Source organism: Drosophila takahashii, chromosome 2R (genome assembly GCF_030179915.1).
Source record: "Drosophila takahashii strain IR98-3 E-12201 chromosome 2R, DtakHiC1v2, whole genome shotgun sequence".
Lineage (NCBI taxonomy): Eukaryota > Metazoa > Arthropoda > Insecta > Diptera > Drosophilidae > Drosophila > Drosophila takahashii.
The window spans coordinates 22,006,173-22,028,236 of NC_091679.1; the positions used below are offsets into that span (position 1 = coordinate 22,006,173).

Below are 22,064 nucleotides of genomic sequence, written 5' to 3' on the forward strand. Positions count from 1 at the left end.
TCGAATGCGATGAAGGATACGTTCTTTCCGGAAACAAGGTCACATACTGCAATGGAGAGGAGTGGATCACTGAATTGGGAACATGTATGATGAGCAATAATACAGTGGATTACTCCTGTGACTTTGAGAGAGAGGATTTGTGCGGCTGGGAGGCGCATAACAATGAGAAAAAAGTATGGAAAAGGATCAGCGCTGCTACTAATTTCCACTCCAATGGAACGGGTCCACAGCGGGATCACACCTTTCAGAGTGACACAGAAGGACATTTTATCCTCATGGAAACGGACCCTTGGTTATCCGCAGACAAACACTTCTTATCCCCAATCTATCCCAAGGACCTTACTTTGGGAAACTCCCTGTGCTTTCAGTTTCACATATTCATGTTTGGAACAGGAGTAAAGAACTTGACAGTATCTGTAAAAACCGAATCAATGACATTTAGTAACATGTAAGTTTAGTAGGCTAGTACTAGCTTTAGTAGTAATAGCTTCCTATTAGAGTCCAGCATGAGTGTACTTGGAAGTCAATTTTTAAAATCAGTTAACTTGGATCACTTTTTTCATTTTATTTTTTCATAAGGAAAAACAAGTGATTTAGTATAAAATAAATAGATATAAAATAATTTCGAATCACCTAAATAATTTGCTTAGTAATTTTATCACTCCCACTCACTTTTATTCTGTGCTTGTACACAGAGAACATTTTCAAAAGTTTTAGGTGCAAAATAAGGGGTGAAACATTTTAAAAAGTAAAACGCTTCATACAAATTCGTTTTACTTTGCATTTTTAAAACGTTTTAATTTTTATTTTTAAAACGGCACCTAAAACGTTGTATAATTTTCTCTGTGTATCACTTGTTTTTTTTTACGAGTGATCATGTGAAACAAGTGATCCAAGTTAACTCACTTGAACTCACTCACTCTATTTTCAAAAAATTGACTTGTTTGTCAATTCAAGTGTACTCATGCAGGACTCTACTTCCTATTATTATTTTGTTATATGAAAACGTTTTAAGGGAACTTCATTTAAAACACTTTTCTGATGTTTCAGGTCCTCCAAATTCAATCTGTCTGGCGATCATGGCGCCAAGTGGCATACATTTTCTATTCCTATTGACAAGATGGATCAGAGCTTTCAAGTCGTTTTCACCGTCACGGACCCTAATAATCCGTATGGGGACATTGGTATCGACGATGTCAAATTGATGGAAGGAGGGTGTAGACACAACTCAGATCAAGAAGTCATTGAGTCCTCTAAACCACCGACGACAACTACCGAATATTTTCAACCACCTACGATGACTACCGGAACCACCAAATATTTTAAACCACCGACGACCCTAACTACTGAATTATCTAAGCAATCGACAACTAGTGAACACAATACCTTAAACAGAGATACAGTGCGATCAATAGAGTGGGAAAAATATAATATTGCTATTCTTATTATTGCGGCAGTGATTACACTTATAGCTTTGTGGACGGTAGTACTCTTAGTGAGGGAGCGCAAAAGGAGAGAGTGCAAGAGCGACTATATTTAGCCTCAAAATTAAAAATTAAAGATTGAATTGAAAATTTTAATGAAAGATATGAAAGTTTTTAAACATCTGTTTGTCAGTTCGAGGGAAATATCGGTTTAGGTTTTACTGTATCAAGGAGCTTGAGGTCAATAAGTTTAGCTTTACAATTGTTTAGAAACCCTGCTGGTTTAGCGTTGAATACCTAAAAATTACGAGTTTAAAAAAATATATATATTGGTAAAGCTATCTCAAAATTATTCACATCCCGTACAGGCCAAAATTCAAAAATTTTATTAGTTTTTTAAAGAGTTCCTTTAATAAAATATGTGTAGTAAGTCCGCCACAGTTAATCGAATTGGTCTAATATTTAAAATTTAAGTCAATTAAATTTAAATTAAAATTTGCAGTAGATTTTTATATAAATAGACCGTAAGCTCCTGTTACAGCTCCCCAGAAAAAACATTGAAAAGTAACAGCTAAAATTTGTAATTTGTTTGACGTTCTAATATTTCCGAACTGTAAACAAATAGGAAAATTTTGTAATTTTTGTAACTGTAACATCCGGAAAGTTGACCAATTTCTGAATTTTTCGAACTTTGAGGTCCTTGTGCTAAGAATCCTTGTGTCGGGGAATTTTTTGGAAAACGCAGTTTAACTTGGGACTTAGTAACGAATTCAAAAATATAGCATCCATCGAGCCAAATTTAAGATGTTGCATATTATCCATCTAACACGCAAAAATTTAAATGGAACCGTTCATTAATAAGTTAGAAGCAATCAAAGTTTCTTCAATAGATTGCGCTAGTTTAAAAATCTGTTGCTTTGGCAACCATATTTTTAAAGATGGAGGGCCAACGTGTTTCGAACAAGTTAAAACAAAGTTTGCTAAAAACCCCTAAACTCTAGAATCACTAGGCTGATTTTAAAGATTTTCTTAAAGTGTAAATGAGTTTGTTTCAGATTATCAATAAATACTTTAACCTTTAACCATTCATTAACCTCAACCTCTCTCGCACCCACTTTAGATGAATAACGGATATCTGATGTGGGGGATGGTGAATACGTAATAAATTGACAGCCCCTAAGCCGAAATAAATGTTAAATTGGTTTGTGAATCATAACATTGTAATTGTCTAGAAAATTATAGAACTCTTAATTTTACCTTACAACAAATTCAAAATACTAAAGCGTAAAATATAAATAAACAAGTCAAGCAAGATCGTTCGTTCCACCTATAGCCGATGATCCCTAACAGTTAAACGCCTGCTTTCCGGATTCTCATCTTTAAATTCGCTCCACTTGTAAATTTTGATTGCTTGCTTGGGATGATCACATGTTAATTTTGCCGCAGGTCCGCTGCTGCCGCCTCACTTCAGAACCTTGGCGTAGTGCTGCTTGTGCCTGTACTTGATCCGCAAGACGCATCTGAGGGAAGGGGAGATGTGTGATCAATTAGCGGGTTTGGAGAGGGGTTTTCCTCGACCCATCGCGAGCGCTGGGCGCCAAGCTCACCCGATAAACACGAACGAGAGCAGGTACAGGAACGAGCTGACGAAGTTGAACAGACCCGGGTAGGTGGTGAGCGACCGCTTATAGATGAGGGTGTACAGGGGGGCTGCCACTGCAATTAGCAGTAAAAGAGTCAATAAAACAATAAACAATCAAATGGCACTAGCTCCGCTTACCAAACGGTGCGAATGACTGCAGAACATTCTTGATGGAGAAAATCTTGCCTACGGAAGGGAGAGGTGAAATATTTGTACTTTGAGAAACAGCTGTGGTGCTGGAATACTAGAAATCGTAACATACCCAGATCGGAAGGGGGTACTATATTCGAAACTATGGTGCGGCACATGGGGCCTGAGATGGATCGAAATACGCCCAGGGTAACGGAGAGGTACATGTGCCAGGGCATCGTTGCGAAGCCCTTAGCCAGATTGTTCAGAATCTCCGAAAAGAAGGCCAGCAGGGCTAGAGTCACAACAGACAGCCGGAAGACCTGAAAACGAACGGGTAAACTGAATAAGCACCTGAGCCCCACGTTGGGCGCCAAAAAAGCTCACCTTTCGCAGGATCAGAAATCCGATGAGGGCTCCAATCATGGGAACCAGGTGGCTGACAGTTTCGAAGAACGTGTAGTCCCGCACCGTCCAGTGGAATTTCTCCCGCACGAACAGGTACATCACAGTCATCACGCCATCTGGGAGCGATCAATTGCATAAGCCGTGGATTTAATAGGTTGATCGTGCAGAGACTCACCGAAGACGAAGATGGACAGGAACATGGCCAGGGTGACGAGCCAGATGATGGCGCGCGCGTGATGCTCGCGCCGCTTGAAGCAGGTGCTAATCATGTCTCTGATGTGCACCACACTGAATAGGCCCGCCTTCTTGGACCGCTCCTCCTCCGCCTGCTTGCGCTTGCGCTCCTCCTCCGCCGCCTTTTGGGGCAGCCTCTCCACGTACTTGGCCAGCAGGTCGTCGTCGAAGCTCATCGCCGGAGTCGCCGGTGTGGGCAGCTCCATCTTCTTGTCCTTCCCGGGCTCCTCACTGTCCATGAAGTTCGGTGGACAGTCGATGGCCACGCGGTCCAGTTGCAGATCGCAGGCGGTGATCGGCACGTCCTTCTCCTTGCAATCCTTTTCCCCACTGACCGGGATCGCGTTCTTGGCGTCTTGTGCCTGGCGGTAGTGCAGGCTCTCCGGCACAAAGAAGATGATGAAGAGCGTGGCGAAGGTTACGATGCAGCCGGAGAGGCCGATGGTCGCCGCCGCTCCCACAGCTGCGTACACGAAGCTGGACAGCAGGGATCCACTGGTCAGCCCGATGAAAAATAGCGACTCCATGAAGATCATGCGGTAGGGTCGCGACTTGCAGTCCGTGATGTCCGAAATGAAGCAGAAGGCGGCCACCGAGAAGACGCAGTTCCCGCCGAGTATGGAATGAGGCACCGCTGCCAGAATGTACCACCAGGGATTGACCACATAGTAGCTGGACAGCTCGCAGATGGCGGCCATCATCAGGAAGGAGGCGGAGAATCCTGCGCAGGAGGAAAGTGGTTAAAAGTACATTACTGGGTCTTTTTCTGTTTATCTCTTTCGTTTAAAAACCCTCGATTCATTGACACAAAATTATATAATTTTTATCAGTTAACCCATTTGACACATTTACCACAAATTTTGTTTCTTCACCCGCTTTTAAAATTACAAACTGAAAAATTAACTTTTATTACAGCAGTTTCAGTGCAGCAAATTAGTTGAACAAAATTATCTAAGGTGGCCTGCCAATTATATACATAGAAAAGAAATGAGTTATTTTTAAATCCGTATAATTTTGATGAACAATTTTAACTTTTATTTTCATAGGAGAAACTAGACGGTTTAACTTTTTTACTCCATAAGTTACAGAATTGATTATACCGGTTCGACTATGTTATGTCATCGAAGCTTAATTGCGCTTTCACCCTATAATTGTGTAGTATCCATTTGATGTTTAATGCACTTGTACGAAGTAAATTCAATAGTTTAAGAGAACTCAAAAATAGGTCTTACCTATCATAGAAACAATAAGCAGGGGCTTGCGGCCATAGTGATCCGACCAGGAGCCGATGAACAGGCCGCAGAATGCAGGGACAATGCTCTCCAGGAGGGTGCGGGTTAGGAACAGATTGGCCACATACGGCTGCAGCTCCGTCTCAATGGCCTACACAGCGGAGGAGAAAGATAGGTCGGAATGAACATGCTATTTGTGGCTTAAGCCCACTAGAACTAGAACCCACATTTATCTCGGCGCTGGCGTTCTTCACGTCCAGCTGCTTGCAGTCGGACTCATTGTAGTGAAAGATCACCGTACACGTCTGGTAGATGACCTGGTTGCGCTGGATAGTGCCTGGATGTGATGTCGGGTGGTAAGTAGAGGCTAGATTCGGGGGCAGCGGGCCGGGTCACTCACCCGATAGCGTGTGCGAGAACAGCAGCATGAAGACAACCGGTTCTATGTAGAACATATGAAACACCTTTTGCCATTGCAGATTTCGGAGCTTTTCCAGCGTAAACGCATTCGAGGCCTTCTCAACCATGGCTGGTTCGGTTTTGGGCAAATTCTTGAACCCGATTCAATGTCTAGTCAAAGTTAGTGGCCTCTCAGTGGCGCATTGCAACACCTGTCACGTAACCGCGATGGGAGAAAATCCCCTGGCGCCCGGTACTTCCGAACAGATTTATGGGTTACTAATGCCTAATTCGATTATTATTCAAGCGCTTGATTGCCGCGATAGCCGGGAACACGAAACCGAAATCAACATCCAATCCGGCAGCGACGACACACGGTTCGCAATTAGAGTTTCGTTCTCGAAATGAGCGGATACCGCGAAATCCACGGGCTTATATAGTGGGGCTCTCGGCGGTGGCAGAACAACAGTCAATAGCAGGTGTATACAGCAGGTACACAGTCCCACAGGGGAACAGTTGTTCATCTAGGGCCGCATCAGTTCCACCCGCTTCCAGCTTCGATAGATTCACGTGAAACTGCATTCCCCACGGCGAAAATGTGTTGCAGGCCCGCTCAACCAGATTCAATTCCATTCAAATCGAATTCGGCTAAATTCCATTTCCCTGCCGGTCGGGCTTAAATTAGATTTGGGCCCTACTTCCACACTCAGTCGTCCACTATTGATGGGTGAAACGTGAGAGACGCAGTCCGAAGTCTGAATCGTTCGTTTGTTTTCTTTTTGCTGGCAATTCATAGTAATCTGCGTATTTTTGGATCGTGCAAATGAGTAGCACGAGCCAGGCCCATGGGAGTTGGAAACTAAAAAGTGTTTAGTAATCCTACAGACTGAAACATAAAAATGCCCGAACTAAAACTATTAACACATATTTTAGAGGATAATTTAAACTTTTTTTGCCGCAGAAGCACCTATTACCCAAACACCCAGTACTTGCATTTAAAAAGATTCTTTCCGCTTCATAGCACCGATTTATTACAACAGTTTTCTATCACAAAAATAAATGTCTAATCTTAAAATTTAATGTTAAGCATTATATAAGGAAAAGTGAAAAACTCACGAAATCGCTATAGTTATAATTGTATTTGCTTTCGATAATTATTTTATATTAATTTTAATTGGCCTGATGACAATATGGTCCGATACAATCCATGTAGAATTCGAGGGATTTCGTTCTGCTCTGTTGGGGCACTAAATTCGTGCGTAAATTGAGTTTCATTCGGTTTTTGCTTATAGCGCTTATAAGAGCGATCTTGATCAAGGGTGTAAAAAACCTGGCGACTAATTTAAAATTAGCAAGTGGAATTAGCATTTGCTCAAATCCGTAGTTAGCACCAATCATTGGGCACACAATCGAATGCACCTTTTAATATTTTTATAGATATTCCGTAAGAATTGTCAAGTGACTGCGCACACGCCACAGCTTTGCGGCAATAACAACCCATATTTTTGTTAATGAGAAAATATTTTGAGTTCTGTAATTAAACAATTTTCGCCAAGGGAAGGGAGAGTGAGATCGCGAGAGATTAGCAAAGTCGAGAGAATGCGATACTACAATTCTTAAGTCTTAACACTTATGCATATGACTGACTGCGCCACAATGTAAATAAAATCGAAATGGTTTATGGATGAGTGGGTATTGTGTTTAGAGGTAGTTGGGGGAGTTCCCAGCGCCATTCCATCCGCGAAACTGATAGTCTAAGTTTGGCATATATGGCGCTTTCTTCCCGTCTTTAGGATGGACGATTAGTCATTTAAAAACCGGCTCATAGTACACCTGATTTCTCGACTTCTTGCACCAAACAATACTGAAATATGTGGCATTGAATTTATTGGAAACCAATCGAAATGGGTCAATATAACATACCCCAGAAGAATAATACCAGTGCCATAAAGAAAGGCGCTAAACACATTGAAAACACCCGGCGCGCTGTCCAGTGTTCGGGTGTAGATCGCAACGTACAGGGTAGACGATATCAAAGGGGAGAGTGCTTGCAAGACACCAAGTAGGGCGAAGATTTTACCTGGAATGGGAATCCACAGAAAGTGTGAAGAACAGAGAAATAAGTCTTACTATCTGGACTTACCCCGTTCATCAGCCGGCAGTAGATTGGTGATCATGGTGCGACACATGGGATTCACAAGGGACTTAAACACGCCCAGTCCTATGGCCACATAGATCTGCCAGCTCACCAAGGCGAAGGCCTTCATCAGGCTGCTGGAACAGTGACTCAGCAGGGACACAAAGGCCAGCCACAGAACCGCCGATTTGGTGCACTGTCGGTCATTGAGTAGGTAACATTATAAAAAGTATGATATTATAGTGATGCTCCCGTTGGGCACCCACAGGACTCACCTTCCTCAGGGACCAAATGAAGAGCACTCCACCGGAACCAGCCACTGCAGGAACCAAAATGCTCACCGTCTCGTATTCGGTGAACTGTTTTACGGTCCAATGGAACTTGATCCTCATGAACTTATAGAACACAGAGTTGCTTCCGTCTGGAAAAAGGGAAGTACCACAAACAAGAAATACCGCAAATGGGGATTTTTAATAACACCTTAAAAATCTGATACAACAATAATTACTGGTAGACAAACAAAACTAATAACTGCTTGACATAACTTTTATGTCTGTTCTAAAATTATTCAATAAATATAAGAGGTTATTAATTGTTAGTGGTAGTTGGGTAACCGTTTTCAGGGCTGTCACTTAAATCAACATGCAAAAATATACGTTATGGCCACCTTGATTTAAACTATTTCGGTTTGTTGGCGCTTTTTAAACGATGCTTGAATTTTAAATTAATATTTTTCGGGACTTGCCTGAGACAAATGCGGTAAGCAGCAGTACTACCATGATGGTGAGCAAAATAAATCGATTCATGTGCTCGCGAGGTTTCGTGCAGGTGCTCCAAGAACTCTTCAGCAGAGATAACACACTTGTGTCAGTCGATGGAGCTGCTTGGGTGCGATTCCTGATAGGCAAACTCTCCGGAAGTAGTGCCGCCATCAGGAAGAGAGCCGTAAGGATGGACACCGCAGAAATACTGAACACAATGTAGGAATCGGTTTCCTCATAGACGTAACCTGAACCGAAGCTACCAAGGAGTAAGCCCACATATATGGCCAGTTCGTAGGCGATCAGCCTAAAAAGGAGTGATCTTGTTAATATGGATGCCTTCACTTATGTGGCCAAGTACCTGTATGATCGAACTCGGCCCTCGGAGACATCGCCAATAAAGCAAACTGCGGCCACAGAATAAGTGACACTACTTCCTAGGCAGGACAGGGGTACGATGGAGAGCACATACCACCAGGGACTAACCAGACCGTGAGTCTGCCCGGCACAATAGGCTATCCCGGCTGAAATGAGATACTGCAGGCCGTAGCCTGGTTATCGGAATAAGACAAGAATATTTGAACGGTAAGCAATGAGATAAACCCACCCAGGAAGGAGCACATGAGCAGAGGCTTGCGGCCATAGCGATCCGCCCAGGACCCGGCGAAGAGTCCACAGAAAGCGGGAATAAAACACTCCACTATCCTCATTGCCAAAGTGACCCGGGCAGCATAAGGTTGCACCTGCTCCTCAATTCTCTGTGAAATAAAATACTGTGATGTATTTCACATTATCGTCAAAAGTATATATCTGAACCTTGGTGTCGTTCGTGGCATTCTTGGTGCCCAGCAGCCGGCAAACGCTATCCGGATAACCGAAGCCTGCTGTGCAGCTTTGGTAGATGACTTCATTCTTCAGTACGGTGGCTGAAATCTAAAATTATCGAGAATGTCCAACTAACTTAATCCCACTCAACTTACACGAGAAATTGTAGGCAAATAACAGGATTAAAATGAAGGGCTCGAGTAGATATATACACAGTGTTTGAGGGTTTGAGGTCGGAGGATCTCCTGGTAGTTCTGTAGTCTCGGTAATGGCTGGCACTACCGATGTAATGCTTCCGCCCAGACTCTCCTCGCTACTAGTGCTGCCAATTTCAGGATCCCCATCTCCGTATCTCTGGGCTTTGGCAACCAGATTCTCGTGGGCGTGAGGTTCTTCGTTCATCTCTGTAGCTCAACTGAGACTTACAATTGATTAACTGCCTCAGACGACAGTGGACACGATTTCAGATAAAGAGTCGGAATACACTTATGTGTGGGACCTGCTCTTTTCTTGGGATTTCCACTCAGAATTCATGTATATAAAGTAAACTCTCCTTCTGGAAGCTTATCTCATCACAAATTCAGAAAAATAATTAATATTAAAATAGATCGTGTATGATTTATCATTTTTTTTCTTTCCTAATATGCATATAATTTTTGTGATGAGCATTTCAATTTTCCTTTATCGAGCAGGCACTGTATCTTTGTTGTGATCCCCAAACGTGAGTCAGTTTCGAACTTAGCTTTTGCTCTTAGGGACTTTTTTTATTGACATGACGTGCCTTATCTGAATTAAGAGTTGAGTTGCGGTTGCAAAACAAAAGATAAACACTCATTAATATGCATGTTGTGAATCGAGTGGCAACTTAGTTTAGTTAATTAATGATCGATTCTTGAATTTGTGGAAAAGATACACTGTTTGAAATGAAGTGTCATCATTTAATTTATATAGTTGTCTTATTAAACTATAATTTTTAAAGGTTTTTAAGGCTAATTTTTTATTTGTTTGAATTATAATTAAAACAATTTTTTTAGGGCATTTATTTTTATTTTTGTAGTGGAAAGAATTTGAATTTACCCGCGATGCTATCGGACATTTTCAAAAATCGATGGCGATAATTTGTCTTCGATATTTCAGAAGATATAAACAAAAAAAAGCGCGCAAAATGGACCTTCAACTTATGATTTTGGAAACATCTACGGGAAAACTGCTATCCGAGTATCAGTTAAATTTGCTCAGCAAAAACAACATCGAGTCCTTGATCGATTTTTATGAGGCGGATGAGGAGAAACTCCACGAGCTGCTGCTTATTGAAGTGGAATCTGTCCGGGTACTGAAGAAGGAATTGTCGCTGTTGCTGAAAAAGTCCGAGGAGGAATGCACTCTGGACGTTGAATATGGCACGGGAATAGAAGAGTAAGTCAGTGCAGCACTTCCCCAAAGTGAAGATATACGTCTATAATAACTGATCAGGTTGGACAAACTGCTGGACTCCGTGGAACAGCACTTCAAGCCGGGCAGGATCTGGGAGCTCTGTGGTCAGACCGGCGTGGGCAAGACTCAGGTGATGTACACCTTGGCACTGAATTTCGTTTGGAAGCACGCACTGCCAGTACTGTTTATCGACACCAAGCGCGACTTCTCCTGCCACAGAATAGAGGTCATGCTCCGGGCAAGAAACACGGATTCAGAAACCAGTGGGAGAGCCATGAAAGACATCCAGGTGGCGCAGGCTCCCACGGCTGCGGACCTTATTAATGTGCTAGAAACGTTTGACCAGCAACTGATCGCGAAGATGCAGGCTGCCGTGCAAACGAAATTTGTGCTTATTGATTCCCTGGCAGCTTGCTTCGCCCACTATCGCGGCAGGAGGATGCAGTTGCTCAGGCAATCGCTGCTGGTTGAACTCGCTTGCAAAATCCGAAAACTGGCCTTCCGGGGTGTGGCCTTCTTGATTGGCAATGTTTCCTTTTTTGGAAAAGACGGTATAAAGTTAATACGCTTTTATATTACGAAATCAACCGAAACTATTTACTACGTCGCTCTAACAGATAATGGTTTTGATGACGGCGAGGACAATGGCAACAATGAGGACACCTCGACGTCACAGCAGTTGGAGCCAATGCTGGGTGCCTACTGGAGCTCGGTGTGCACACTGAGATTGTCGTTGGAGCTGCCAGTGGAGGAGGACATAACCCTCCAGGACGACGGCCGGCGTCTATTGCATGTCATCTCCAACACCTACGGCCCCGTGGGTGACCACTGCCTGCTGCGCATCGCGGAGGCTGGCGTGATTTAGCGGCGGGCAAATGGATTTTGCGCATGGTGCTGCTTGTATGACTTCATTACCCGCTTGCCCGGCTCCAGGGCATCGCCCAGTCCGGGACGCTTGCGTCTGTTGGATTGCCCCGGTGCAGCCTCCAGGACCACGGGCACTGATTGATCCGGTACCGCACTCTTATCCGCTGCTTCATCCACAGACAGGTCGGAGTCATGGGCGTACTGGCAACTGGTGCCAAAGCGACAACGTCCCCGCCTAAAGTTCCAGCAAATCTTGCGCCCGTTCTTCAGTTGCAGATGGGCATCGTTCTCGACCATCTTCACGTGTCGCTCCAGCGAAGCGGTCTTGTGGAGCTCCGCCTCCAGGAAAGGATTGCTGAACACATCGCCTTTGCAGGCTCCTTGTGCAAGGGCTTGGCTCGCACTGGGCAATTTGGGAGGAGGCTTCTCTGCTGGCGGCGCGCTGAGGAAAAATAAGAGAAACTAGTTCCCCGGTCAAATTCAAGACTTGGATGAAGCTCACGCTGTAGGCTTCTCTTCCTGAGAGGATTGGCTGCTGCTCTCATCATCGGATTCGGAGGAATCGCTATAATCTGCCACCAGCGACATTTCGTTATTTTGTTGCCAAACAATATGTAGGGAAAATCAGCTAACGCGTTTTGTTCAGCACAAGAAATATACCAAAAAATACTGTTTAAAATCTTTTATTTGCATACCCTATATTACTGAAACAAAAAGACTGATCGCACTTTTGACAACTGCAAACCTTTTTTGTACACTAATAAAAACAATACCTTTCAAATTACTCAAAGTACATTGTTTCCTTTTAAAATAAAATAATAGGTATGGGAATTTCACTTTTCTTTCATTTGTAATGAATCGGATTTATTTCATAATATGTATAATCACTTTATGCATGCTCTATTTAGTTTGTTTATGATCTGTGTATAAACTAATAACTAATTATTTATACAGTTTTTTTATAAATATAAAAAATGAAACTTTGTTACAGTTTAATAATATGTTGGCTGACGAAAGCCGCGCCTGCCCTTTCCACGCTACGTACAATTGGCTGCGAGTGTAAAAAATATGAAAAAGTTTAATACAGTAAATGGGAGGAGTCCCGTGCAAGTCCGTGTCCGTTTCCATATGTCTGATTCCGTGGCAATCGAAGGCTTCATAACAGCGTAATCAACTCAAGTGCCAGCCTAAGCCTTAGCCTTGGTCCGGCGGATAACAAGTCGCTAATCGATGGGTGGACGGGCCGAAGGATCGTCGCGATCGATAGGCGGCGGTGAGGTGAGCACTTCCACACTTTGCGCAGGACCCGCAGTCAGGTAGCCAGCCGTCGGATTGACACCTTCAAAACGGAGAAATTAGAGATATGTATTTATAAAATATGGTACTATCGACTCACCCGTCAGATAGCCACGTACGGCGGTGTCGGCAATGAACAGATCGTGGCGCTGATCCTTAAACTCGGCCCACACCGGATGCTTGAGCAATATTTGCGTAACCCGATCGCCGTAATTGAGGTTGTGCGTCATGCCCTTAAGTGCCGCCACAATTTGCGCCTTAACCGCCGAAGGATTGTCCACGAACTCAAGACGGCTGTCCAGCAGTCCCAGCAGAAATGGTATAAGACCCACTTCTAGCGATTGACTGATAAGGGAGTCCTAAGAAATTAAATAAATACAATATTTAAGATTGGGTGTCCGACTCTGACTAAAACCCCTATTATAATAACTTACATGCTGGTGCTTAAAGAGCCGGCTCAGTGCCTCACACGCCTTCTCGATGCAATCCCTATTGTGCTCCATGCACTTCTTCAGCGGCGCTACACATTCCGTCTGTGAAATGGCACTCACGCAAAACTAAGGGGTAATATACAGACTTTAGATAATAAACAATACGATACAAATGACTATAACACCCAACCTCAGAAAGCGAAAGCTGATGTAATACTGATAGCGTGTTCTTTGGCTGCACCGAGAGCAGGTTAAACAGCTTCGGTATGTGTCCAAGCACTGGGATGTCGTCCGCCAGATTGGGCTGCGAGCGTAGAAGCTCGACCAGTGCCGTAGTGGACAGGTCGAGCACGTCCTGCTCGGCGGAACTCTTTCCGATCTGTTCAACGACAAAGTCCAGAAGGTCGGAGAGGAATTGCTTTGGCTTGCGCAGCGTCCAGGCGGGATTGCTGACAAACAGTCGGAGGTAGACGCCGGCCACAACGATTTCGTTGGATACTATGTCTTTAAGTATCTCCGGATCCTTCCACACATGGCGGGGATTCTCCCTTTGCAGCTGGTAGAACCTGTGAGAGAGCAGCTGTGAGAATTTGAACAAAGCTGCTGCTTTTCACCTATTACCTTTGGCACGTGTCGGCCACGGCATCGCAGACATTCGATCGCGTGCTGTCATTCCAAATGAGCTCTGGATGTTCGTGAATGGACTCGAAGAGCTGCACGGACGTGGCCGGCGACTCTACCATGGCGTCGATGAACAGAGCTGGTAGGAATTTCGAGACCGTAATCCGAACCTTGGGACCGCTCAAACGATCAGCTGTCATTTTAGCCAGAATACCGGCGCACATCTCGCGGATCTGCGGGTTACGGGAGTTGCAGAACATATCCAGGAGATAAATGGTGGCGCCCTTGGTCTGTGCTTCTTTAATCATCTCTTGTACGTTCATCAGTCCCGAAAGGGTTTCTAGCACTTTCACTTGGCTGGCGCGAAGCTCTGGATCCTTGAGGGCCACCAGATAGTTGCCCAGAATCTCACAGGCTGCCACCTCCGAGACGCACTCCTTGTTGCGCGAAACCAGAGAAACCACCTCCAAGGCCACCGTTTTAACAGTTGAGTTCTGCAAGACAGAAGGGTTATTTAACACCTCACAGATAATAACAACATATCCTTACATCGGAGAATATATTGCTGGCCAAGAAACCGAAGATCATATCAAAGTTTCCGATGCATTGGATCTCCACCTCGGCATTTGCCTTGATCACAGCTATCAATGCTTTCAGCACCATAGTAATGTGCAGCTCAAGTTTTCCGTCGCTGCCAAAGTCGTATTTGCTCTGCTGCAAGGCCAACTGCTGTTCCGTCTGGGCGTCGGTCTCCAGCTTCTTTCGGCTCTTCGATCGGTTGTACGCACTAAGAACGTCATCGAAGGTGCTGCCGGCCTTGCCCGTCGAGGCCTGCTGCAACTGGGGATGATTGGGCGCTAGAGTGGGAGTCAGAATGCCATCATTACCCATTTTGGGAGCTCCGCCGGCGGCAGCTGGAGGTGCAGCTGATGCCGGATTCTTCTTGAACTGCAGAAACTGAAAGGCGTGCTTTAGGTACTCCAGCAGATCCATGATGAAGAGCTTCGGATGGGCAATGGGGTGGGTGGGCATGTCGTTGTAGATGCGTATGAATATACCGCCGATCTGCAACTCGTCTCTGCATAAAATCCAAGTTATAAGCTAAATTTTGAAGCTGCAATTCAGACTACTCACTTGTGTGCATCGAACTCAAAGCTGGAAACCAGCTCGGCGACCTGGGCAATGTCCTCATGCGTCTCCCGTGCAGATGCAGTTCGCTGTTGCTCCAGGAAATCCTTGAGCTGTGCGCGGGTGCCGTTGTCCCAGATGAGGTAGGGATTTCTGGTGTTCGCCGTGAGCAACTTGAGCACGTCGCTGTCGCGGACCGTGGCCAACTGATTGGCAATGTAACGGGTGAGCAGGCGATCGAGCACCTGCTTGATCAGCGAGTTCTTCGCCTCCCCCGTCACAATGTACTTCTGCTGAATGGCACTGGGACTGCTCCTCGACAGCTGCTGCTGTTGCTCGCTTTCGGTGGGCGTGGAACTGGAAGTGTCACTGCTGCCGGACGAGGTGTCTGGCTCCTTTTCCGCTGGCACCTTACCGCTTGTGATGGCCAGCTGTTTGCTTTGCAGCGGATTGTGGGCGTTCTGGGTGTACGTTGAGCTTGAGGCAACGGGCAGCGATGGCTTTGGTTTTATGGCCGGCGGCGCCTTGGTGTTCGCCGGTGAGTTGGCTTCGCTTCCCGTCACCGGTTTTTGTCGCAGCTCCATGCTGTAACCTGCTAGGGAGATGCACCCGAGCACGGCCATTTTGGCCAGGTTGTTGGCCAGCTGCTGGTGGTTGGACTTGTCGCTCACCTCCACCCCGCTCTCGTCCAGCGTGTAGTCGTACTCGAAGATGAATAGCAGCAGAGACCAAAGCACACCATTCCGAGACAACTGGCATTGCAAGTCGTAGTTGTTGGCTGCCAGGCTGGTCACCAAGCTTACCGACAGAGTGTGCTTGAAGTAGACCACCCGGCACACGTCCGAGAGCAACTGCGGCAGCTGGATGATCTTCTGCTTGCACTTCTCAAAGTTGCAGGCCACTTCAAAGCAGCGCGTCACGTTCGATATGACCTGGTAGTGCAGCGAGTCCGGCTTGGAATCCACCCCCAAAATGGACACGCAGCGGGTGTAGGCCTCGAGCAGCGCCTCAATACCCTCCTCCCTTCGCAGTTCTTCAGCGTTTAGGGCGGAACAATGAACTGTGTGGTAACACAGCTCAGAGGCAGCTGTCAGGAGTTGGGCCTCCTTTGAGAAGAGCTCATCATCCCGGGTCTCCAGGCGAATGGTCTTAATGAGCTGTGGGTAGCCAGCATATTTGTAGGGTCGCAAAACTGTGAACAATAAATTATGAACTTGAAACATCGAACATTTGCTAAACACTTACCATCCGGATAGCGCTCAAAAAGGATGCTCTGTGTGCGAAGTATAAGCACAATATTATTTGGATCTGGCCCACCTGAGCTCCACACGTTTCGCGAGCAAAGGAACTCATACGCCTAAATGGAAGAATCGCTGTAGTGTACAATCGAATATTTCATTAATTAATTAATTTACGCACCTGATTAACTTTCTCGAATATCTCGCGCCCATTGGGATTCTTGTCAGGATGATACATCTGCGCAAGCTTATAATAGCTCTTGCGAATCATGGACTCGTCCGGCTTAGGAGTCTTGGTGAGGTCGATGCCCAAATCCTGGTAGGCCTGTTGAATGGTCATCTGAGGGGGCTTCTTCTCCACCTCCTTGCGCCAGGCGTCGAGGGTGTGCTTAAGCAGTTGCACTGGATCTGAGATGGGCCAGTTGGGGAACTTTTGGGTGTCGCACAGGTGACGCAGGTAGTAGATGTGACAAAAGAGCTCATTCTCCAGCTGCGGATAGCTGATCACTGGAATGGCCAAGTACGGATACCTCGCCATTGTGTGGCCGCGAAGTCGAGGCGTAAAGTCCGCGATATGGGCGGCGATCTTTTCTATGAGAAGGCGTCGCATCTCTGAACTCCATATTACCTCGGGAGTATCGAACTCGCCGAGGAAGATCTCTGCAAACTTCTCTGCGCTGTAGTTCTCTAGGAAACATACCATAGCCTCGGGTAGCAGCTGGCCAAGGATGCTGCGGTGCATGATGCCGGATTGAGAGGTCTGAAAAGAAAAATGATATTAAGATCCAGCCATTGAATATATTATGATTTACCTCTTCACTGCGGAATCCCTGCTTCATATGCGTCATCTTGAGGAATCTGGTGATCGGGAGAATGTTGCTTCCTGTGTACATTAGCATAAAGTAGAAGACTCCCGTGAGGTAGACTTTGGGCATCTCCGGATTGTCTTCCATAATCTGGTAGAGGAGCGTGGCAACGCGCTCCAGCAATCCGGGATCGTGGGTTAGGCAAACTTGCACCACGTGCGGCAGGCAGATGAACTCCGAAAGCTTGCGCGACAGCTTTGGACCTGGGATGAGCACTGCCACGCCGTTCTGGGTGCGGCTAGGAAAGAAGCTAGTGCACTTAATTAGTATGTCTAGGATCTTTGAGGACAGCTCAGTCTCGTCGTAAAGCGGGGTGCCCTTGGCGATGAGGCACCACTTCAGCTGAGGAATCTGTTGGAGCGATCGCCAACCATCCATGCCGATGGCCCAGCAACGGGTTTTTGGCGTTATAAGTCCCTTCTGCCACAGTTCCTTGAGCTCCGAGTAAGTGATGGGTCCCTGACGCTCTGGTTTTTGGCCATCCTTCTCGATGTTGTAGTACCAATCCTTCTCCTCGTATGCAGCCATATTGGGACCTGCTTCAATGACATTCGTCTTGGTGTTGAGCTGAGCCCGTCCCTTGTGCAGATGGGCTAAGGTGATGAGATCCACTAGGCACTGTACATGATCGATAAGGGCTCGACTGTTGGATTTCTCCAGAACCAGGCAAGAAATTAGGTTGATCAGCGCATCACGCATGGAGGGGGACAGACACTGAAGGGGATTGCAAAGTTATTAATAATGAATCGTAAATCTAAAGGCTCATTAAACACACCCTATCGCTGAGCTGCAGTATGTATGACATATCGTTGAACTTGCCGATCTCAGCGTGGTAACGGCGGTAAACTTTAGCCAAGGCCTGCAGGGAAAACACTGTCATCTGGTCATCATTTACGCGCTGTCGGCACAATACACGTCGATACAATGCATTAAACAGTTCAATCCTAAGAAAGAAATTGAGTTTAAATCTAAATATAAAGCACGCTAGCCAAGTCATCTTACGGATCCTTCACTAGGTTCTGCGGCCAGTCGTCCTTCTCCAGAATCAAACGAATGTAGTAGTCTCCAATTTTGATCTCATCAGCTAGGCATTTGTAGCCCACTTCGAATTCCTGGTAATTCCAGGCCACAATCATCTGACCAGCCAAGTCCCGATCGTTTAGGAATTGCCGCAGTTCGTTCTCCAGGCAAATCCGCAACTCCTCGCGGGTCTACAAAGAAAGGGCTTTTAGAACTATATCTTGAAAATTGCTTAGAAATATTTGCCTTGTGATTCCATATCAAGTTTGGCAGACTGTGATCTTTGGCAAAGCTGTAGAAGAAGAAAGGCAGATTCACAACGACATCAGATGTCTTTTTCTTCTGACGCCGATTTCGCAGCACCACTGGACGGTTCTTCAGCGCCTGAGCCGCTCCATCCTGCTTCTCGATGAGGTTCATGCCCCAGTGCTTGATGCCTTGTAAATGCTTCTCTATCACATTTTTGCGAGTTTTGTTGGAATGTTGTATTGCAAACTTGAGATTATCTCGGAAATTTAGTTTGTCCTCCTCGATATCCGACTCTGGAACGGACTCCTCTGACTCCAAGAAGGTCAACAGGCCAGCGGGCTGAAAAAGTAATTTTAAATTAACAATTTTGTTAGAAATTAAACCGATAGCAACTAACAAAGATTCGTTTAAACAGCTCCATAGCCTCCTCGCTGTCAGTTAGCCACAGTCCAATTAAATGACGCGACAACTGACGTTGCGTGCTCTGGGTGGGATCATTGGATGGCGTGTACAGAGCCACCAGCAAGTGCCGGCACAGCGCCGCCTCGTCCAAGGCCAAGGCCTGCATTTGCTGGGCCACCTGCAGTTCCCCCTCCTCTATGATGGCCCGCAGCACCAGGCCAGCTCCCTTAACGATCGCCAGCGACGGGTGCTGGAACAGTTTGTACAGATAGCGGCCACGATCGGCGACCAGCTCCAGCAGGATATCGAACTGCTTGCCGTCGGTGGTCTCGCTGTAAGGCACACACAAGGCGAAGGTCATGAAGTCCAGCATGGCTGACAGTACCAAAGCACCACTGCCATGGCTCTGAAAAATATTTACATTGTTGAATGATTTTCTGGCGAAAGCTTTAAAAGACCTAATTACCACATGGGTGGTCCACATGTTCAGCAAGGTTTCCAGAAACGATTTAGACGACAGAATGGATGACTTATTTAGTTGCTCCTGCTTTAAATCGTGGTCAGAATTAACAGAGTGCATCAGGGAGTTAATCATGTCAATGGCAGAGTATGTCACTGCCAGATCCTTGCGTCTCAAAGCGGCCACCACCTTTGTTCCGATGATCTCACGAAAGCTGAAAGAAAGCTGCTTTTAAAAAGGCCCTTTAGATGGCAAGTTGATTTTCTTACCCCGTGAGATTGGTAAAGGCTGCGTAGCCCACTTTGCTGGCCAGCAGTCGCGTAAGTGCATGGAATATAGCCTCCAGCTCCAAGTTACTCAGCTGCGCCGTGGGACTGTCCAGCTCCTTCTGCGCCAAGGCCTGCAGGGCACTTAGGATGAGCTTATCTTTGTTTTCCGCAAACAAGCTCTGAAAATTGGCACATTGGTTACAATGATCTTTTGATACAATTTACATATTACGAAAACGTACATCCTGCGTTACACTGTAGTTGAGGCCGCTGTGGGGCACATTAGCATTGAAGCGCTCTAAGATTTCGTACCGCTTAGAAGGGTTCTGAAAATTGTTGATGACCAGGCGCATCAAGTTCGCCTCTGTCTCCTCGTCTACGGAGCTGCTGAGAGGCACATAACGCTTGCCACGCGGCGTGTTGCCAATGCGGACGTGAACATCCTGGTTGCCACTGGAGCGCACCGCATCCAGGACAGTGGCCAGCAAAGAGTCTCGATCGTTGGTGCTGTAGTTGCGCACGATTCCGTTCTTGTACTCGATGCTGAAGCGCTGCAGATTGTCCTTGTCTCGCACCAGCGCGAACACGTCGGTGAGTGGTCGCAGGGTGCAGACGCTGTAGGTTTGAGGATCCCGCTCCAGCAGGGTGACCTCGGTGAGGCACAGGAGGCGCTTTACTGGATCCGGATGGCGGGGAGTTATTTTATGCACTGAGAACTCAGTGGACGAGGTTTGAAACTGGTCGCCGCTGGAAATGTAAAAATTATTGAGCAACTGTTTATTTTCCTTAGTTTTCCCTAGCACCCCACCTGAACTTTCCAAACCGCTGTCTCTCGAACTGCTCCAGGGTGATCTGACTCTTGAGTATTTTCGTTTCGATGCCCAGAAACTGTGCCGATCTCTGTGCAATATTTTGCACGATCTCATGGTGATTCAGTGCCTTGAACAGATGGAGGCGACTAAATCCGCCGTAGGCCATCACTATTCCTCCCTCATAGTCCGAGATGCCTGCTTAAAACGTGCGCAAACGTAAACAAATACCAAAAAGATGAGTGCGGCAAGCAACAAAAAAGAACAAAGCGTACACATTGAATTAAAATTGAGGCACATGAAGACGAAACAAGAGACATTAATTGATGCAAGCGAGTCGATTGTGAATAGCTACCTATTATTCCCTCGATGTCCTTGTACATGTAGCTGGCCAGGACGTCGTTGGTTGTTGGATCGAGCTGGTCCAGTGAGCAGGGCGTGACCTCCAGCACAGTGGGCAGGCTGATGCCCGACCAGTGGTACTTGTAGGCACTGAAGCGCTGTGCAAATAGGTGTTGGTTGTTTGAATTTGAATTTAAATTTTCTTAAGAGATCAAAAGATCCCGAAAATCCCGAGTTACGAAGGTCAGATGAACCAACCTGAGCATTTTTCGGCTTGTCTGCAAACTCCTTGTAGTATTTTAGTATTGAGCTAAGTATGTCATTGCGGTACTCCGACGACAACTTGATTGTATCCAGTTTCTTGTCCTTCTTGATGGTCAGCACAAATTCATTGGGTATCTGTAGAGGAAATATAGTTACTCAAGAGCTCTCGCTATGGTGGAAAGGCTTACATTTGAGGTCTTGGAGGGAGCTGCTGCCACGATGTCCGAGTAGGACCATCGGTTGGTCAGGTCGAGCTTGTCCGGATTGTAGGTGGAAATGCCGACAGTGCCGATGGAGAGTATGCGTTTGTACCTGCCCTTCCAGGAGTGCTTGGTCACCAAAAAGCACTCCAGATCGACGTTTTCCTTAGGCGGGATCATCGTTTCTTGCGGCGATTCCAACTGATTACCTTCCACCCAGTATTAGTCAGCAACTGAAAGACGGAAGATAGAGAGTGTGGGAATGGGACTCCAATCAGAGCGAAAGCTTCTTGCACAACGGATATTTCGGGCACACAGCTGGCTCGCTGCGGTTCCCAAACATCCAATTGACTTGCCCCCGACTCGGGGGCACTGATTAATTAAGTCGACTCGGACCACTTATCAGCAGAAGGGCCAGCGGAGCCCCAACAAAGACCAGAAAAGGGGAGTAACTCGACTACGTGACTAGTGCGGAATAATGCGGCCCCAAAAACGCAGTCCATCGAAGTCGGCCATTCCGGGTGCCATCTAACTATCGCGGCGGCTTACCTTAAACATCTAACACATTTCGCCCACTTGTACTATGAACTATTTGTCCTACTATCTCCTGTTTGCGGAATTTTTGCAATAAACAATTTAGCAGTAACACGGCTACACAACACTAATAAATAGAGCTGCAAAAATCGGGGGCACTTGTCTTCCTGCTTATCGATAGTAATCTCACCCCTATCGATAGTGGCAATGTTTTTCAACACTTATATTTAGGTTATTCCTGAATCGCTTTGCATTGCTTACCTTTTTGTCCAGTTGTTCTTTAAAAATTTATTTTTTCGCTTTAAGCTTTTTGATTAAAATTTGACACTTTAGTTTAGTCAAATTATGGAGTTTATTCTCTCTAAAAAACATTTTTGATTTTTGTCAATACGATATTCTAATTTATCTCTAAAGATAATAAAATGCAAGACCGATTTTTAAGG

General features: G+C 45.9%; 5 protein-coding genes across 8 annotated transcripts; 1 reads left to right on the forward strand and 4 right to left on the reverse strand.

Annotated features, from left to right (window-relative positions):
* Positions 1 to 2,622: 2,622 nt before the first annotated feature.
* Positions 2,623 to 5,878, reverse strand: LOC108054235 (probable peptidoglycan muropeptide transporter SLC46). Its single transcript, XM_017137100.3, has 9 exons — positions 5,470 to 5,878; positions 5,297 to 5,406; positions 5,070 to 5,220; positions 3,779 to 4,558; positions 3,583 to 3,719; positions 3,329 to 3,518; positions 3,205 to 3,252; positions 3,032 to 3,140; positions 2,623 to 2,944 (listed from the first exon to the last, which is right to left on the reverse strand). Exons 1-9 carry the CDS (start codon positions 5,594 to 5,596, stop codon positions 2,887 to 2,889), a joined length of 1,710 nt encoding a protein of 569 aa, XP_016992589.2. The 5' UTR covers positions 5,597 to 5,878; the 3' UTR covers positions 2,623 to 2,886.
* A 1,151-nt stretch (positions 5,879 to 7,029) lies between these two features.
* On the reverse strand, positions 7,030 to 9,676 carry LOC108054268 (probable peptidoglycan muropeptide transporter SLC46). Of its 2 annotated transcripts, XM_017137145.3 has the most exons (9): positions 9,347 to 9,676; positions 9,183 to 9,292; positions 8,974 to 9,124; positions 8,728 to 8,917; positions 8,351 to 8,673; positions 7,881 to 8,026; positions 7,612 to 7,801; positions 7,392 to 7,548; positions 7,030 to 7,332 (listed from the first exon to the last, which is right to left on the reverse strand). In XM_017137145.3, exons 1-9 carry the CDS (start codon positions 9,591 to 9,593, stop codon positions 7,275 to 7,277), a joined length of 1,572 nt encoding a protein of 523 aa, XP_016992634.2. In that variant the 5' UTR covers positions 9,594 to 9,676; the 3' UTR covers positions 7,030 to 7,274. The 2 variants fall into 2 exon arrangements, with proteins under 2 accessions (XP_016992634.2, XP_070069252.1); XM_070213151.1 differs by lacking the exon at positions 9,347 to 9,676 and having other exon boundaries at positions 8,728 to 8,903; positions 9,183 to 9,304.
* Positions 9,677 to 10,299: 623 nt separating this feature from the next.
* Rad51D (Rad51 recombinase D) lies at positions 10,300 to 11,490 on the forward strand. Of its 2 annotated transcripts, XM_070213842.1 has the most exons (3): positions 10,300 to 10,607; positions 10,665 to 11,176; positions 11,243 to 11,490. In XM_070213842.1, exons 1-3 carry the CDS (start codon positions 10,300 to 10,302, stop codon positions 11,488 to 11,490), a joined length of 1,068 nt encoding a protein of 355 aa, XP_070069943.1. The 2 variants fall into 2 exon arrangements, with proteins under 2 accessions (XP_070069943.1, XP_044248687.1); XM_044392752.2 differs by having other exon boundaries at positions 10,665 to 11,490.
* Positions 11,487 to 12,135, reverse strand: LOC108054249 (uncharacterized). Its single transcript, XM_017137123.3, has 2 exons — positions 11,995 to 12,135; positions 11,487 to 11,934 (listed from the first exon to the last, which is right to left on the reverse strand). The coding sequence occupies exons 1-2, from the start codon at positions 12,078 to 12,080 to the stop codon at positions 11,487 to 11,489; spliced, it is 534 nt and encodes a 177-aa protein (XP_016992612.2). The 5' UTR covers positions 12,081 to 12,135.
* Positions 12,136 to 12,323: 188 nt separating this feature from the next.
* Rme-8 (receptor mediated endocytosis 8) lies at positions 12,324 to 21,783 on the reverse strand. Of its 2 annotated transcripts, none has more exons than XM_070212203.1 (22): positions 21,637 to 21,783; positions 21,076 to 21,320; positions 20,882 to 21,022; positions 20,637 to 20,781; positions 20,281 to 20,479; positions 19,715 to 20,219; positions 19,473 to 19,651; positions 19,210 to 19,417; positions 18,739 to 19,149; positions 18,339 to 18,680; positions 18,075 to 18,283; positions 17,848 to 18,016; positions 17,019 to 17,786; positions 16,388 to 16,966; positions 16,214 to 16,325; positions 14,975 to 16,160; positions 14,390 to 14,918; positions 13,841 to 14,334; positions 13,410 to 13,785; positions 13,223 to 13,345; positions 12,889 to 13,147; positions 12,324 to 12,831 (listed from the first exon to the last, which is right to left on the reverse strand). In XM_070212203.1, the coding sequence occupies exons 2-22, from the start codon at positions 21,265 to 21,267 to the stop codon at positions 12,716 to 12,718; spliced, it is 7,242 nt and encodes a 2,413-aa protein (XP_070068304.1). In that variant the 5' UTR covers positions 21,268 to 21,320; positions 21,637 to 21,783; the 3' UTR covers positions 12,324 to 12,715. The 2 variants fall into 2 exon arrangements, with proteins under 2 accessions (XP_070068304.1, XP_016992756.2); XM_017137267.3 differs by having other exon boundaries at positions 20,281 to 20,482.
* Positions 21,784 to 22,064: the final 281 nt, after the last annotated feature.

What these genes read in the sequence shown, in the direction of transcription:
- LOC108054235 (XM_017137100.3), bottom strand. Translation starts at nt 5,596, where the DNA reads ATGGTTGAGAAGGCCTCGAATGCGTTTACGCTGGAAAAGCTCCGAAAT. An exon ending in GTTCTCGCACACGCTATCGG is followed by an intron (nt 5,407 to 5,469) that starts GTGAGTGACCCG and finishes CATCACATCCAG; the next exon opens with GCACTATCCAGCGCAACCAG. An exon ending in ACGCCAGCGCCGAGATAAAT is followed by an intron (nt 5,221 to 5,296) that starts GTGGGTTCTAGT and finishes TCCGCTGTGTAG; the next exon opens with GCCATTGAGACGGAGCTGCA.
- LOC108054268 (XM_017137145.3), bottom strand. Translation starts at nt 9,593, where the DNA reads ATGAACGAAGAACCTCACGCCCACGAGAATCTGGTTGCCAAAGCCCAG. An exon ending in GCTCATGTGCTCCTTCCTGG is followed by an intron (nt 8,918 to 8,973) that starts GTGGGTTTATCT and finishes TCCGATAACCAG; the next exon opens with GCTACGGCCTGCAGTATCTC. An exon ending in GGCCGAGTTCGATCATACAG is followed by an intron (nt 8,674 to 8,727) that starts GTACTTGGCCAC and finishes ACTCCTTTTTAG; the next exon opens with GCTGATCGCCTACGAACTGG.
- Rad51D (XM_044392752.2), top strand. Translation starts at nt 10,300, where the DNA reads ATGGCGATAATTTGTCTTCGATATTTCAGAAGATATAAACAAAAAAAA. An exon ending in TATGGCACGGGAATAGAAGA is followed by an intron (nt 10,608 to 10,664) that starts GTAAGTCAGTGC and finishes ATAACTGATCAG; the next exon opens with GTTGGACAAACTGCTGGACT.
- LOC108054249 (XM_017137123.3), bottom strand. Translation starts at nt 12,080, where the DNA reads ATGTCGCTGGTGGCAGATTATAGCGATTCCTCCGAATCCGATGATGAG. An exon ending in CAGGAAGAGAAGCCTACAGC is followed by an intron (nt 11,935 to 11,994) that starts GTGAGCTTCATC and finishes ATTTTTCCTCAG; the next exon opens with CGCGCCGCCAGCAGAGAAGC.
- Rme-8 (XM_017137267.3), bottom strand. Translation starts at nt 21,267, where the DNA reads ATGATCCCGCCTAAGGAAAACGTCGATCTGGAGTGCTTTTTGGTGACC. An exon ending in AGCTGTTTAAACGAATCTTT is followed by an intron (nt 18,681 to 18,738) that starts GTTAGTTGCTAT and finishes TTACTTTTTCAG; the next exon opens with CCCGCTGGCCTGTTGACCTT. An exon ending in TTTGAGTTCGATGCACACAA is followed by an intron (nt 14,919 to 14,974) that starts GTGAGTAGTCTG and finishes GATTTTATGCAG; the next exon opens with AGACGAGTTGCAGATCGGCG.